At 40.0% G+C, this 15,880-nt stretch overlaps 2 protein-coding genes across 5 annotated transcripts; both read right to left on the bottom strand.

The window, feature by feature from the left end:
- Positions 1-1,966: 1,966 nt before the first annotated feature.
- On the bottom strand, positions 1,967-5,530 carry ccna2 (cyclin A2). 2 transcript variants are annotated; one of them, XM_003443416.4, is made up of 9 exons: positions 5,384-5,530; positions 4,836-5,271; positions 4,071-4,329; positions 3,883-3,989; positions 3,487-3,710; positions 3,192-3,396; positions 3,004-3,117; positions 2,641-2,774; positions 1,967-2,534 (listed from the first exon to the last, which is right to left on the bottom strand). In XM_003443416.4, exons 2-9 carry the CDS (start codon positions 5,043-5,045, stop codon positions 2,483-2,485), a joined length of 1,305 nt encoding a protein of 434 aa, XP_003443464.1. In that variant the 5' UTR covers positions 5,046-5,271; positions 5,384-5,530; the 3' UTR covers positions 1,967-2,482. The 2 variants fall into 2 exon arrangements, with proteins under 2 accessions (XP_003443464.1, XP_005467294.1); XM_005467237.3 differs by having other exon boundaries at positions 2,483-2,534; positions 5,362-5,465.
- Positions 5,531-8,169: 2,639 nt separating this feature from the next.
- Positions 8,170-14,991, bottom strand: bbs7 (Bardet-Biedl syndrome 7). 3 transcript variants are annotated; one of them, XM_025910046.1, is made up of 19 exons: positions 14,530-14,991; positions 14,367-14,432; positions 13,627-13,689; positions 13,377-13,552; positions 13,101-13,287; positions 12,944-13,013; positions 12,745-12,864; positions 12,056-12,186; positions 11,807-11,891; positions 11,598-11,700; positions 11,306-11,498; positions 11,106-11,180; positions 10,937-11,002; positions 10,673-10,812; positions 9,645-9,809; positions 9,422-9,531; positions 9,209-9,312; positions 8,838-8,961; positions 8,170-8,733 (listed from the first exon to the last, which is right to left on the bottom strand). In XM_025910046.1, exons 1-19 carry the CDS (start codon positions 14,563-14,565, stop codon positions 8,600-8,602), a joined length of 2,148 nt encoding a protein of 715 aa, XP_025765831.1. In that variant the 5' UTR covers positions 14,566-14,991; the 3' UTR covers positions 8,170-8,599. The 3 variants fall into 3 exon arrangements, with proteins under 3 accessions (XP_025765831.1, XP_025765830.1, XP_005467293.1); XM_025910045.1 differs by having other exon boundaries at positions 10,937-11,005; positions 14,530-14,990; XM_005467236.4 differs by having other exon boundaries at positions 10,937-11,005; positions 12,745-12,852; positions 14,530-14,990.
- Between the last annotated feature and the right edge of the window lie 889 nt (positions 14,992-15,880).

The following is a 15,880-nucleotide window of genomic DNA, read 5'->3' as shown; positions in this document are numbered from 1 at the left end:
AGCTGAACTGAAGAGATGAAAGTCTTTCTTTCGAAAGATATTTATGGATTTGATGATTTAATGTTAGTACATTAGTGTGCACATTATTTTGATATGCATCAGATAATTCAGTGATCCCTTATGTCATCCTGCAAAAGACCACTCCCATCAGGACATAAACATGTCCTTCAATAAGCGGAAAAGTGGACTCCACGCTTGGCAGTAAAATAGCTCCCTATCTGTGGTCAACAGATCAGGTGTATTGGCCACTTTTACATCACTGGGAAATGTTAAATGGCATTAACCCCTGTGAGTTCTTTTAGTTGACATTAGCTTTCTTGCCTTAAGTCTCATGACACTTTGCCCCTTGATATGTACACTATTTAAAAAAGGCGGCACAGCACCTTTTATATATTTCATCAGCAGAAATCCTTAATATTCCTCCTGCCAATCCACCAAAATGAGATGAGAGGAGTGCAAATTGGCCTACTGAATGCACTGCTTTAATCAGCATGAATCAGAATGCAGATTTAATCTTGGCTTCTGCTTTTACTCAGCAGTTTAGATGTTTGAGCTATGGCTGTGTAAATACACTTAATAGCTCTTGCATAAAATTAGCTGTAATTTTAATTACTGGAGGAGAACACAGATAAGGCTCCCTGCTTCACGCTTATCTGAGAATAAGCAACATATAAAGCTGGTAAAAGAACAAACAGTGCTTTCTATGAATAAAATCATGAGCTTTTATTTGTGAGGCAGTTTCAGCATTTGAGCCCATAACAGATCATCTTTAAAGTTATTTTCTTACACAGTTCTGCAAAGGCACAATCAAGCACTCCAAAATGGCTCAGTCCTGGCAGTGTTTTGGCAGATTTGTCCCATATTTCACAACACACGCTCCAACCTCTGTTCAAAGCAAGGCTGCCTAAAAGAGCGAACGGGCTGCAGCATCGATTTTGCCACCGAGTTCCTGAGCTGTTTGAGAAGCATCCAAAGGAGAAGCATCATGAGAATCAGGAGACCGAGAAGCATCCCCACGTACAAGCTCAGGTTCCAGCCCCAGCCCAGTGCCAGCGGCAGCGACGTGGACGCCACTACAAATCTTCTGGGGGCAGGCATGGGGTTAAGCAGCAAGCCACTCTTTACACTACCAAAAATGGTCTTTAACAAAGTTAGATCTTAGGAGTTAAACAGATGTTATGCCGTAGCTGCACAGGTTATCATTTAGCCAGGTATCCAGCCGTTTAGGCTATGTTATAGAATTCCCATCAGTTTCCATGGTTAAATCCTCCCGTTAGTCACAAGTGTGTGCAGTCAGTGATAAAGGAAACCTGCTGAGAGTGTGCATGCTCTTTGAGCGGTCCATGCTTCTGAGATGAAGTGATGAAAATCCTTTCTGCAGCTGGGCTCTGCTTCCCCTCTCCTGTCAGACTCCTTGCACAAAGCCAGCCTCCCAATTTATCATGAGAGGGGGAGCGTGCAATGCCTTCAATGCTATTGGCCGACTTTGGCTCACGTTCAGATAAAAATCAAGTCGTTGATGAATGACAAGTGGAAAAGCATTTAGTTTGACAACCAAAAAAAACCACAATAGAAAACAAAACGAAAAACCTCCCCCGCACCAGAGGATGTCTCCTTAGACATCGAAGGATTTTCTTTCCCTTGTTGAACAGAACCTTAAACGCCTTGAATGGCTTTTGATATTTCAAAAGCCAATGCTTATCCTGTTGTAAGCAAGACTGCACAGGAACACCTTACTGGTTTAAATATCTGGATGACTTTACCTCCACTATAATTACCACTCAATGGCAAACAGAAACCCATTTTGGATACTCAGAAATTAGTTTAGCCTTAATACAATGACTATAGTTTCCTCCAGGCCAAACAACCAGGGCCCACATTCCTAAGTTGATGTAAGCTTTGAAGAACATAACTTGTCCTCTGCTGCCCTCTTGAGTCTAGGGTGTTGATAAAGAGTCAGAAAAAATGTATTTAAAAGAATTTTATTTACAAGAGCCACATTTTAACAGTGCAGAAGATGCCCCAAAAAACTTTCAAGACACCAATGTAGTCAAATGACTCTGTGACAGACAAACTACACTCTAATCTGCATCCCATGAGGCCAAATGGTCCAAGGTTACACCTCTGAGAAAAAAAAAAAAGACAAGGCAACCCTGCAACAATTGCTTAGGAGACTAAGCTAGAAAAATTGAAAGGCCACAATCTGTTCTGTGGGTTTAGGTACATGTACAGGTCAATTAGCAACACTGAGAAGCCAAGTTGCCCAACAGTGCTATAAAACCTATAATTTGTCTGATTAAAACTTCTTGATTTTGCCAAGACCTGTAGTGTGGCATGAATCTTGGGCTTTAGAATATAAAAATATAAAACAAAAAAACATCTAAAATACCTAGTGCTACTCCAAAAAGAGCAGGGCATTTGACATTGTGGCACATCATTTAGTGACAGGGGAGTACAACATGGATAGAAGGGAATGAAGCAGTCAGTTCAGCTGCAGTTTAGTTGGTGCATTGATGCTTGAGACTTCATGGTACCTGTGGAAGAGAAGGGTTTAGACTTAAAATCTAGCACTATATAATCAGACAGCTCCAAATGTAAACAAAGGTTGCCCTTGAAGTTTAAGCAAATCTGCTGACTTACTTTGAGCCCTTGTATTTCTCCCGGACAGACTGCTGTGCATGCTGAGGGGCATTGAGGTATGTGCGGTGAAGATCCTCAATGCATGGCATCAGATCTTCCAGAGAGTAGCCAGTCATCTCGTTCAAGGACTTGGGCTAAGGAGCACAACTTTGGTCAGTTTGTGTCTTCAAATATACCAATACATTTTCCCACACTAAACTAAAGCTTGCATGAACTTTGACAAGATCAACTTTAAACCGCAGTTAAGAGTGGATACAAGTTTTGCAGTTATTGGCTGTTCTGCTGGACAACATTGGCATTTCCACCTATATACACAGACCAATACCTCCCAGTTCCCCATTTGTATGGGTCTATAGATCTTACCCATGAGGCACCAGTCACTGTGGTGTTGGCCAGGATATAGGCCGCAGCTGCTGTCTGTGATGGCAAGTATTTCAAGAAGGGGTCTGAATCAACCAGGCTGAGCTCACCAAGGTACTGAAGATGAAAAACAACAAATGTTTAGACAATGCACTTAGATCATTTTAAGATTACAGAAATGTCATGCCCACCATTGCCAAGCTCTCCACTTGTTTGGTAACAGTGTGCTGAAGGAAGTACTGAGTGAGAAACTGGTTTATTGTTGGTGATGCCAGGTCAAACGAGAGCACTTTAAGCACCAGATGCTCCATTCTTAACACTTGCTTCTTTGTGTAGGTGTCGTCTGTGATGTAAACAAACTCTGCCACCTCTGGTGGGTAGATCTCTTCAAATTTCCTGTAAAACATTCAAAAGGAACAACTGTAATGTTTGCGAATTAGTGGGCTTTGAACATTTGTAGAAACTGACATATAAATGGGTACATACGAAGCTAGCAGCATAGCTGCAGTGCCAACCAGCTGAAGTTTGCCTCTTAGGACAGACATTGAGGAAAGGAAGCGATCAATGTAGTTAACAGCCAGATAAAGTGTCTCATTCTGGAGCTTGTACTCTTCGCCAACTTCGACCAGCCAATCAACCAGAATGGCTCGCATGCTATTTGTGATGTCAGGCTGCTTCTTCATGTAGCCAGCTTTAGGTCTGGTTTTCACCTGTGGGGTGACAATCTGGTTAGAAAGAGCCAGTTTGCAAACAGGATCAGATAAGCACCATCAACAGGTTGAGGTTGGAAAATGTTGCCAGGGGACGTGTCCAAGAAGGCAGCACTGCCAGCAAATTCTGATATGCTTTTCAGCTTTACCACTTCGTATGCTAATTTCTCACCTCCATCTCCCTCAGGTAGCTGTGAATTTCAGCTGCATATTCTGGGGCCTCATTTACATTCACTGGTTTTTCCTCCCCCTCAACCACAGACATGTCCATTGGAGAATCTGAGAAGAGTTTTACATTTAGTAACCAGTAAAAACCCAGATCAGAGTAACAGTTGCTAGCATCATTTCCTTTAAACCCACCAAAGCTGACATCCATCGCTGATGGAATTTCAATAGTGGCAAGGGGCTGCCGGAGCCGTGCCACAGCATTGATCGCCAGTGGGGATTCTTCAACTGTGGGCTTTGCTTTGATACTCTCAACTGCCTGCTGTGGCTTCTTGATGCAGGCTCCATCAGGCTCATCAATATGGATCTGGAAAGCGGGTTGCTTGGCCAGCGGTTTATCAAAGCAGCTTTTCCCAAAGTCTTCATTTTTACAAGACAGGGATTGTGTGGAATCCTGGAATAGAAGAGAAAAATTCAGCCATGGCCCACAGGATAGAAACTTGTTAGATTGGAAACAGCAACACCATCCAAGGGCATGCATGCTGCTCAACTTAGTGGTTAGATGAAGACTGCTCATTAGAACAAGAAGTGTTCTGCACTTGATTGAGAACATTCAGATGATATTACACCAGTCAGGTTAAATGTTAATACTAAATTGTTATCTCTACTGGCGGGAGGGAAACGTTAATAAAGCACCCTCAAGAAGGCATGTCTATTGTTTTAAGCAGCCAACTACATGACTGACTTCACGTTAATGTTGATATTAAAATGGCGGTCAATTGGTGGGAACGGGGCGTAGACAACTACACTCGCGAGTTTGTAAATATAAAGTTTTAAGAAATCAGAAAAGCAGCAAGTATTTTTAACAAGCAGGGACTTGGTAAAATGTATTGCCTCCAAAACATGTAGTCAACAGCAAACCGCAGCACCAGCTAAGCAGCCACCAGTTAGCATTGTTACCTGTTTTCCGCCGACTTGGGATTTGTTCCTCTGGTTGTTCTGCAGGGCTCCTAGCACGGTTCTGTTGGCGGCTTGCTTCGGAGGAAGGTTTTCTTGGTTTTCAGACGCCACAGGTCGGGCTTTGAGCGAGCCTCTGAGTCTCTGCAGTACATTTTCCTGATTCTGGTAGTCACTAGCCGCGCTTCCCTGTGCTCTGTTAGCGCCTGACATGTTGCCCTCCAACTCCAGCCTGCCTTCCGCTAGCTTAACTACAATTGTTGGGTGCTTGTTCTCCTGGGAAATGAGCACTCAAATATGATGCGTGGAGAAAGGGATCAAGTATATGGATAATTATAGCGAGGTTATCATTAGCTGCTGCCTTGCCAAGAAAGCTTAAATAATTGTTCACAATCAAAACTAAGCTGTTGAGATGGTAACCACACTTGGAACCCCCGTGCTAAAACAAAGCAGACAAAAACAAGACATGCACAATCGGCGGTACAATGACTACAGTCGAAAAACAACAATTTAAGTGGCCATAACTCACGAGTTTCGAATTCACTACCAACCTGGAAACAAGGGAGCTAACCTCGATCCATTTACACAGAAACCTGTAAAGACTGCAGCTTTCTCTCAGTTCAAGTAGCCCGCGAGGATTGAAACAGACCAATCAGAAGCCGCGTAGGCAGTGACGCGTAAAATGTACGGGAACCCGAAGAGTACAATAATCTTCTGATTACTAAATTCAAAACCGGTTTGGCACGTTTGATCGTAAAATCGCGTTATTAAGTCAGCTGGGCCTGTGTAGCAAATGCACGCATAGAGGATAAGATCTTATTTTTTTCCTTTTTTATTTTGCTGTCTTCATAAATGTTCAGACACACAGTTTACCCAAGGCATTTAGTCATTTTGTTTATCTGAACCATTTGTAATCTGACTGAAGACTTGTGTTGGGAAGTACTAACTGCATGCAATACAAAAATTAATTAAACCACTTTTTGAATTGGCTTGGTTATAGTTTAATTTTTAATTAATACATAATCAGAGAAGTTGTTACCTGGCTAAGTGAGTGTGCTTGCCTTTAAAATCAGTCTGAAACGAATTATTTGCTGTCTGTAAATTGCACATAAAACCAAAGTTTATATCCTTCTACTTTTGCATAAATAGTGGACCGCTATGGTTGACATATGACATATGAACAGGCAGTCACTGCTATAAACTCAACTAAACGTCAGCTTTTACTGATATGACTGTTTTTAAATATTTTTTACAAAGCAGTTTGAACTATACGTCCATCCTGTACGTCCATCCATCTGCACTCTGTCCTCTCACACCTGGACAACAACAACACCTACGCCAGAATGCTGTTTATAGACTTCAGTTCAGCATTCAATACAATCCACCCCTCACAACTCATCAGGAAACTGACAGACCTGGGCATCAGTTCCCTCATCTGCAAATGGTTACTGGACTTCCTGACCAACCGCCCCCAACATGTCCGGCTGGATAACTGCTGCTCATCTACAATCACAATGAACACCGGTGTACCACAGGGCTGTGTGATGAGCCCTTTCCTCTACTCCCTCTTCACCCACGACTGCAGACCTGCTGATGGTTCCAACACCATCATTAAGTTTGCAGATGACACCACGGTGATTGGCCTCATCAGCGACAACGATGAGACAGCCTACAGGGAGGAGGTGGATCGTCTGGCTGAGTGGTGCGACACAAACAACCTGCTGCTTAACACTGAGAAGACTAAGGAGCTCATCGTGGACTACAGGAGGAATGCTGACCCACATCCACCCATCCACATTAAGGGGACGGCTGTGGAGCGTGTGAGCAGCTTCAAGTTCCTGGGAGTCCACATCTCCGAGGATCTCATCTGGACGACCAACTGCTCCAAGCTGGTCAAGAAGGCTCACCAGCGCCTCTTCTTCTTGAGGACTCTGAGGAAGAACCACCTGTCCTCAGACATCCTGGTGAACTTCTATCGCTGCACCATCGAGAGCATCCTGACCAACTGTATAACAGTCTGGTACGGGAACTGCTCTGCCTCGGACCGGAAGGCGTTGCAGAGGGTCGTGAAAACTGCCCAGCGCATCGCCGGAGCACCACTTCCTGCCATAAAGGACATCTACAGGAAGCGGTGTCTGAAAAGGGCTGGGAAAATCATCAGAGACCCCAGTCACCCATCACATAGACTCTTCACCCTCCTGCCCTCTGGGAGGCGCTACAGGAGCCTCCGGACTAAGACCACCAGGTACCGGAATAGCTTCTTCCCCACAGCTGTCAGACTCCTGAACTCTGCCTCCTGACATCTGACCCACGTTAAACTCATGGACTGAACATACACACACCCACAACCACTAGCACTTTATCACTACTGTATAGTTCTGTGTAAATAATCATTCTGTACATACGATAATTTTTAATCCTACAACTGTTTATAACTTACATAGTTCACATTTCTGTATAACTGTATATCTCAGATTTCTGTATAGTTTTTATTTCATATTTATATCCTGTTCATAGCCTGTACATAGCTTGTACTCACTACAGCCTGTACATACTTATAGTTATAGAATATTCATAACATACTTCACACTGTGTACATTATAACATACCATAATAGACCCATTTCTGTAATATACTTACACATCTCTATTATTGCTAATATATATTGTAATATATCTATATCACGGCTAAAGCACTTCTGGATGGATGCAAACTGCATTTCGTTGCCCTGTACCTGTGCATGTGCAATGACAATAAAGTTGAATTCTATTCTATTCTATTCTATTCTATCCAGTCATTTAGTTAACAATTTTAATAACCTCGAGTATTTTATTGCAAGTAAAAGCTTAAATATTTAATCTTTAATATAATATAATGTTTAAATATTCACTAAATGTTAACAGCAAAATATACTTACAATAATAAAGGAAATTCCCCTTTAAAGAGCATGTTACATATATATATTTGCTCATCTTTTAGGGAGCGTTTCAGATGGCATCAATTTAAATGACAATGCAAACTGCTAAATCTGCCTCTGCTTTATATTCTCTAAACTACTTGTATGTCAAATTTAAAAGTGCAAGGACACTAGATACCAAATAAATGGTAATGCACAGTAAAGTCACAAAGTAGCAAAAAATACAATTTCTGTGGAAAAAGTACTTTGGAACTTTCAGTCCTTCAAAGTATATGTATTCAATTAACCTCCACAACTGTGCGTTAGTGTGATTTTGCAGGACTTGATTTCTGGTACTTCTGCTTCTATCAGACAATAGAAGCAATCTATAGATTTGCTATCCATGATAGTGTAGATGTACGTTTAATGAATGAGACTTGATTGGCTCTTTGTTAAAATTCACTGTATTATGCAAGTCTTCTTCTATACAAGTTGATTTTTGTAGTAGCATTATTCCACTGAATGATGAACTTTACATCATTTCATTTTTATTTGAAGAAATGAACATCAGTCCTATGAAAACCATAACATAAAAATATACATCACATGTTTCTTTAACAACCATATATTTGGTCACTTCAAATTTCAGCTATTCATATAGGCAACTTTGTTGTAGTTATTTCCAGATACTTTAAAAGACATAAATATTTAAATATTGTGCTCGGTAGCTATGACAAACACTAACTAAATATATTTAATAACATTACATAAACACAGAGATACTACCATGAAACAGGTGTTTCATTAGAATACAAAAATAGCACAAACATTCAAAGACAAGTAAATGAATACCTTCTGAGCTATTAAAAACTTAGGCCTCATTAAAAAAATCTAACAGAGAATTCAAGTCATAGTTATCAAGTATCTCCAGCAATGCGGACACCTTGGTTTTTACATTCTGGCCCTTGAACTTGAATTTGTCGATGAAGAGGTCTGTGATCATTCCTACAGGAAAGAGAATGAAAAATATTAACTACCATAGGCCAACAATATTAATACGGTAAGGATCACAATGAGATCAGTTACATGAAACTGTTAAAACACTGCACCGTAAAGCCTTTCAAGGTGTGCTGGCTGTTTCTTGTACTCTTCAAGGAGATTAGCAGATTCATCCAAGATGTTGCGATACTCTGGAATGAGGAAATCAGCATTCCCCTCATGAACCTGAAGCTCCTGATGACCACAGAGGAGGTAGAGACGCATGTTGGGAAATAGGAAGCAAATATTAGTAGCTTCATTAAATTACACTCAAAGAAACATCTGAGCAAACTGTATCGTTTCACTAAACTGTGCACAGCAGATTTGCAACAGTTTCAACAGTGTATTGGCAGGGATGCAATGGAAATAAAGTTGTCACTTTACTGCAAATTTACACAACACAGTTCAAAGGAACGGATATCTGTTTTGCTTTTACACTTACTTTAAGAGCATCGATGAGCTGAACTTTTCTAGCCAACAACAGCTGGTATTCCAGCTTTGGATGGATCATGTTAAGGGTGTGGCTCACAGAGTCATCATTGATTTCTGGAAGATTAATAAACATAAATACAGGTTTTCCATTTCGTCTGTTAAAAAAACAAAACAAAAATAAAACCTGACAGATGGTATTGAAATAGAACAATGATACACCTACCGTACGAAATGTTGAGATTGATTTTCTTTTTGGTAGCTTCTTTAGACAGAACATCACTCAGTATGGAGATCGTAGAGATGTTGTCAGACTTAAAGTGACCCTCCCCTTTGCTGCGAATACAAAATGGTTCAATATATTAAACTATATGAAACTACCTATTAAACTCTTGAAAAACTTAAAGTGTATGTAGTTTAGAGCTTGTCTACTGTGTGCCTGCATTTACCAGTAGGTGGCTTCAAGCTGTGTGCCAAGGAAGGTGTTGTGGAAATAAAATGTGATGCTGTCTCCTGCGGGTGTTTTCTCAGGTACCTCCGGCAAACAGAAAACCACCCAGGAGTGGATCTCTGCAAAACTGAACTGCCCCACCAGACTGAGCCTGTTCATTGGCCTTAAATAGAGTGAGAAAAGCAAAGAGAAACGAGAACAAATGGTTTTATGAGAAAAAAGGGAAATCCTGATAAAAGAACTGTGTTAGAACATTTCTGTGTTGCTGCTATTAACAGTAATCTATACATACAACACAGAGTTGATGTCACATATCTCATAGAAAAACATAGTAGAGGTTACTAAAAGCAAGAAGTAAGTAATCATATTTATTTTCAACACAAAAAAAATGATAAAAAACATATTAAACCCACCAAGGAGATTATGTGGCTGCTAAAAACTGGAAGCAAAATTAGAAATTCCATGTCATTTCACTACAAACACATAATAAAGTGAAATAACAAAAACTGGGCGATATTGCAGTTCTAGTTGCTACTAATCTTCAGATGTCTTTGTGGATCCAGGAACGCATGCATGATGTCAAATGAATTGTCAGTATATATGTGTGTGGTCACTCACATTTTTATTTGATTGTAGGTTTGTTACTCTAAAGGTTATGGAAAAATAACATCAGAATTTCACCAGAGGTGGGGCTTGATTTATATTTGTTGGGAATTCAGATCCAGATTTTTTTTTTTTTTAAATTCTGGATTCTTTATCACTGTGATGGAACGCAAATTGGACACTGTGTCTTATGTTGCACTGACAATTTTAGTTTCAAATCAAGGGTCTAAATGTAGGAAACATTCACAACTCTAGGTTTAAAGCTAATAATTTGTTTTTGTCTTTAAAACTATCTTTTGTGTTCCGCTTCAAAAAGAATGAGATCACCAAATTTCAATTCACATCTCTATGATTTTAATATACTTGAAAATGCTATTTTAAAAATTCAAAGTATTGCAAATTTTCTTTCATTCTTTTAATTACCTCTCTTGGTCTATGCTGTGAGTCCGCTGGTGGAGGGACAGAGGTTTGATCTGGTACTGGCGAACCTGACAGGTCTTAGGTTGCAGTCTCGGGGTAATATACGCCTGCAGGGTTCCATACTGTCCCTCAATGGACCTCACCTATAGAACAGTTTATTGTGAATGAAACATATTACTTCTTCTGTAACACATCATATCACAAATAGCTGAGGCAAGTTGATTATGTAGCCATTTTAAAAATGCCACACTTTCATGTACTACTTACTTTGAGCTCAATTCTGGTAGTGTTGGCCTGACATCGGTATGTGGCCAGGAGGAAGTTCCCATTGGGCTGCTAAACAGAAACAGAATGAACATGAGGCCTTTGATCACAGAAGCAGGTTTATGACTTAGTTTGTAGAAGTTTTTGTGTGCACATAGTTTACACAGCTCACCTCTGAGTCACATTCACTGAAACTGACGACAGCTGAGTTCTTATCCACATCCAGAAGGTCAATGGGGACATCACTCTGTGTAGAACATTAATCTCAGTCATATTCTTCTAGCTTACTTTTGCTACACAGAATGAAAGGTGTACTTTTTGTTTTGTTTTGCAACTTGTCTTTTAACAGTGCGGTATAACAGACAAATGTACCTGCAACAGCAGGTTGTCGATGGCAGTCTGCACCTCCAGGGTGAGGCTGTAGCTGGCATCGTCTTGGCAGAGTGTAAACTTGTCATTGATGCTGAAGACGGGGACAGCAGAGACAGCCGTGCTTGATTGAGAGGTCTGCTGGTACTGCTCACGTCCCTGCAGGACTTTGACCTGCAGCTGCTCCAGCTCTGCCCTGAAAGTTGACAACATTACTAACTGAAAAACAGACTTGTTTTGAAATCACACTTCAGAGTAAACCAAACAAAAAAAAGGAACAAGATTTTGCTAATACCTGAGTGCTTCTACTTTAGACTGTGTCTCCTTGCTCATCCTGACTTCATCTCCGGGGCCAGCCTCGGCCTTCTGAGGCTCAGTGGTCAAACCAGTCACCCATCCTGTAAGAGGTGAAGAAAAGAGTGGACACAAGACACCAGACACTTATTGTTTCTGAGGAAAAAAAATGCATAAGCTGCAGTATTAAGGGAAACATTATCATCTAACCAGTGTAGGTGGCAGTCAAGACCTCATCATAAGACTCCTTCCCTACACAACCACCCTGGATGGAGGTCACACTCTCTGACAATACCTGTTATGAGGAAATATTAAAGATTAAGAAGGGAGTCTGTCATTTAATACTTAAATGCATTAATATATGTAAATTAAGCAACAACTATTCAAAGAACTTTAGGTTTGTAACAGTTACAAAAATACAACTGTAATTCTATGGAGAGTGAATTTTTAATCACTTACATGCTCAAAGCGTAATGTCGGTTCATTAGAGCTGTCAAAGCCGTAGACCTCAACCGTCCCATCATCCCTCCCCACCAGGATATCACTCACTCCGTCACCAATAATATCATAGGTGTCAATGCAAAGAATTCCTGGGAGACAGAAAGCGTGATCGTTTTGCCAGAGGTTAAAAAATGCATAAGTTAGTATGCATGAGTATCAGTTTAAACACTGTGGAAACATAGACTGTGTATAAAATGAGATCAGATAGATCTGTTTGAGAAACAAATTGTTACTGCACGCCCATGCAGCAGACCAGTGGTCCCCAACCCCCGGGCCTCGGACCGGTACTGGTCTGTGAGTCGTTTGGTACCGGGCCGCGAGAGTTGAGGCTCAGGTGTGAAATGTATGGTTTTCAGGGTTTTTATCGGTTTTCAGTGTTATTTTGTTATCGTTAACTCGGTTTTCCTGGGTCTTTTCACTTGTGTTATGAATAAATCTTCTTTTTTTCGGTACCGGTACTAGTTTTATTTTGTTGTATTTATCCGCGACACCTTAAAGGCCGGTCTGTGAAAATATTGTCAGGCATAAACCAGTCCGTGGCGCAAAAAAGGTTGGGGACCGCTGCAGTAGACTCTGCTTTATGACTGCTTTGACTCAGAGCAATCACCCTCTGTTGGACAGTAAAAATATTGCATTTCTGTACATACCTCCTTTCTTTTTGTCATTGTCAATTTCCCATTTGGTCGCAGCTGAATGTTCACCAATCTCAACCAATCCTATTTTTCCATCTGTGGTTCCATAGAGAATTTCCTCTCCTAAAGAGAAATCTAAGAAATTAAGTTCAAACTGGTACATATAAAGCAACTTCATGCTTTATAGTTAAAGTAAACAAAGAAATCAGCTTGCCTTTATCTTTATACAGTTCCAACACAGAAGGAGGGCCAGGAACTTCTATGTCATATGCAAGTTCAGATCTCTACATACAAAACCATAAAACAATTGGCATGTCTCATCTGACAAAGAGCAACTCAAAATCAGAACAGTAAATGAGAGCTCAGTTTACCTGCAAGACTCTGAGCACTCGATCTTGGCATGCCAGGACTGGGACGAGGTGAGTGAGGTTTTCTGTGGACAAGCATGTGATGTCATTGATCTTGTCTCCAGAGAGGTAGTAGTCCTGATCTTTGCAGTCACAGTAGTGGTTGTAGATGTAACTTGCGCACACAAAAAGGTCGGAGCCTGACACATGCCTGGAAAAGACCCAGTGGGGTAAAGATGACACAGCTCTGCACAGCTCAATCGTGTAATGTAAATCAAAATGAAAAAACATAGTTCCTACATTGCATTAATGCTCTCAGTTAGGTTGGCTTCAAAAGTGAGGAACTGTTTGCCTTTCTTGGTGAATCCTCGGACCTGAGAACCAGAGCAGACAAAGATCTTTTCCTGGGGAGTTCCCGCAGCACCTCCAAGGTCCATTCGGGCTATCTTCTGCCCAGGAAGTGTTTTAAAGACGGGCTGAAACAAAGAGTCAAAAGTCTTACAAGCTGTTTGTTTCAAATCTCTGTGATGACAGGAAAATATTTACTCACCACTGCTTCCCCCTTCTTGATACCAAAACATGTGAGTATTCCATCGTGATCAGCAATAGCAACCTGAAACATGAGGAGACACCAATCGAGCACTCTAAGATTTACCAATTTCATTTTTTAGTTTAATTAATGATTGTAGAAAAGGCAAGGAATCACATCTAGAAGATAAGCCCAGTGTCAAAAGAGACCTTACATATACTATAATTTGTTTTGACCAAGCACTGATCCCAAATGGTGATATGACCTTTGAGGTTTACCCAAAATGCACTTTTTAAAGTTTTCTACAATGAACTAATAGAAAACATGTTTAATTAAAGCCTGCTGGAAAAATGGTGTTTAAATATTGTTTTGAGGCAAAGTCTATTAATTTTTATAGTGTTTTTTATGAAATTTGACTGACTATACAAGCAGTTTACATGTCCCATTGAAAACTGCCTCTTTCAATTAAACTGAAACTTCAAAACAACTGCCCAAATTACTACACAGCGTGACAAGTCTTACTTATTGAAGGGCTCTGGTAAAGCAATTATTTATCAAAAATCAATGTCATTGGTTTTGATTTCTTACCATCTAATAAACAAAATTAGTATTACAGTTAAATAAACTAAAACCCAAACAAGGTTACATTTTTTAAACATCTGCAGTCTTCAGCAAAAGCAGGAAAACAATCTGGATTTAGTCAGAAAACAAGAAAACACATTTTAATTAATTTAGGTTACTGTATGGCTCATAAACGATACCTTTTGGGTTGCCTTTTTTCCCAGTGGAGGAAGAAGCCTCATAGTTTTCTGAGATGTCACGCCAACCTGAGAGGTAGAATGGAGGGGAACTTTTACTCCTAATATTAATAAAAGAAAAAGAAAAAAAGACAGCAGAAACCCGACGTGGTCTGCTTTGTTTTACCTGAATGTAATCAACTCTATTGAGGCGAAGATCCATCTTCTTTCTCTACTGTGTTTCAACTTAAGTAGAAACAAAAATCTGCAAATAGTCCAAGAAGGTTATTCAGACATTACTCTTGCCCCATAGCCGTCCGTTACCATTAACATTTTGTCAGAAAAACGTTCAACCCAATTCCAAGACGATAACGATGCTAGCTGAGACTGGGATTATCTAAAGCAAGTGGATTAGCTCAACGTGCTAGCTTTAGCTATCGGAGCTAACTGGTACTGGCACGCAGTCTTCCTCAAAGACCGAAAATCATCTTTAAAAAAGACACGAAGGAAGTCGATGTGTGTAGATGTGAGCGCGGATAAATTTTCATTAAACGCTGATATCAGGTATAAACGATCTGTGCAGCATTTTCAGACTTGAAGAGGGCAGTTGCCGTTGCTAATGGCAACGTTGCAGGCTGTAACAAAACTGCAATTCCACTGGTTGAAAGGGAGTAACAGACATTGAAGCTGTGTTCTGATTGGCTAACTCATTCACGTTTTCCACCCTGTGCGTCATGTCACTTCTACAGCTGGCAGAAAATACAATAATACATGAAAGACAAAAAGAGAAATGAAACATAAAAGCAGCAAATAATGACCATAATCTTTTTAAAAGTGGCCAAAGCGTGCCATTTTGCCAGTAATGTGAAAAATCCCATTAGCCTTTTGAATTTTCAAAGCTTTGGAAACAACTGATTAGTTTTTACTAAAGGATCTGTACCAACTTTTACTCTTTCTCTATTTTTGGGAAATACAAAATTGACTACTTATCCAGACCCTCTTGGCACCTCTCATTTTTAAACATAAAACACCATTTAATTTTCGTGACACATTTATTATGCCAATGTTGAAGGTGCTTAAAAGTCATAGTCATATTTCTTTATACACACCATTAATAAACACAGTCCTTTAGCTACACAAATGCTGGCACATACTGTAGAGAAACTCAAATTTGGTTTTAGTGATGGTATCTTGTCAGAGTTGTCTTGAAAATTGTCTTCTTTCTTGTGTTTTCAGATGACTAACTGGTGTTGTCAAAAGTAATCAGGGAAGAATACGTGTCTGAACTTAAATGGACAGAATAAGCTCTTTTTACTCTCCCACATAAATACCTGTTGCATCATAAAATCAAAGAACTCTTATTTAAAATGATACATAAATATCACACATTATTTATTTTTTTGGCAAATATATCCCAGATAAATGGCATGCTGTGTGTCTATAAGATTTATTTGATATGTATGTGTAAAATTGTTTTTAGGTTTAATTGGAAACCACTTAAAAACAATGTACTCATAGGGTATGAACAATTATTCACT

Source organism: Oreochromis niloticus, linkage group LG2, assembly GCF_001858045.2.
Source record: "Oreochromis niloticus isolate F11D_XX linkage group LG2, O_niloticus_UMD_NMBU, whole genome shotgun sequence".
In the NCBI taxonomy this organism is placed as follows: Eukaryota; Metazoa; Chordata; class Actinopteri; order Cichliformes; family Cichlidae; genus Oreochromis; species Oreochromis niloticus.
Note: the sequence above shows the minus strand (reverse complement) of the source record. Positions and strands in the feature narration are given on the sequence as shown.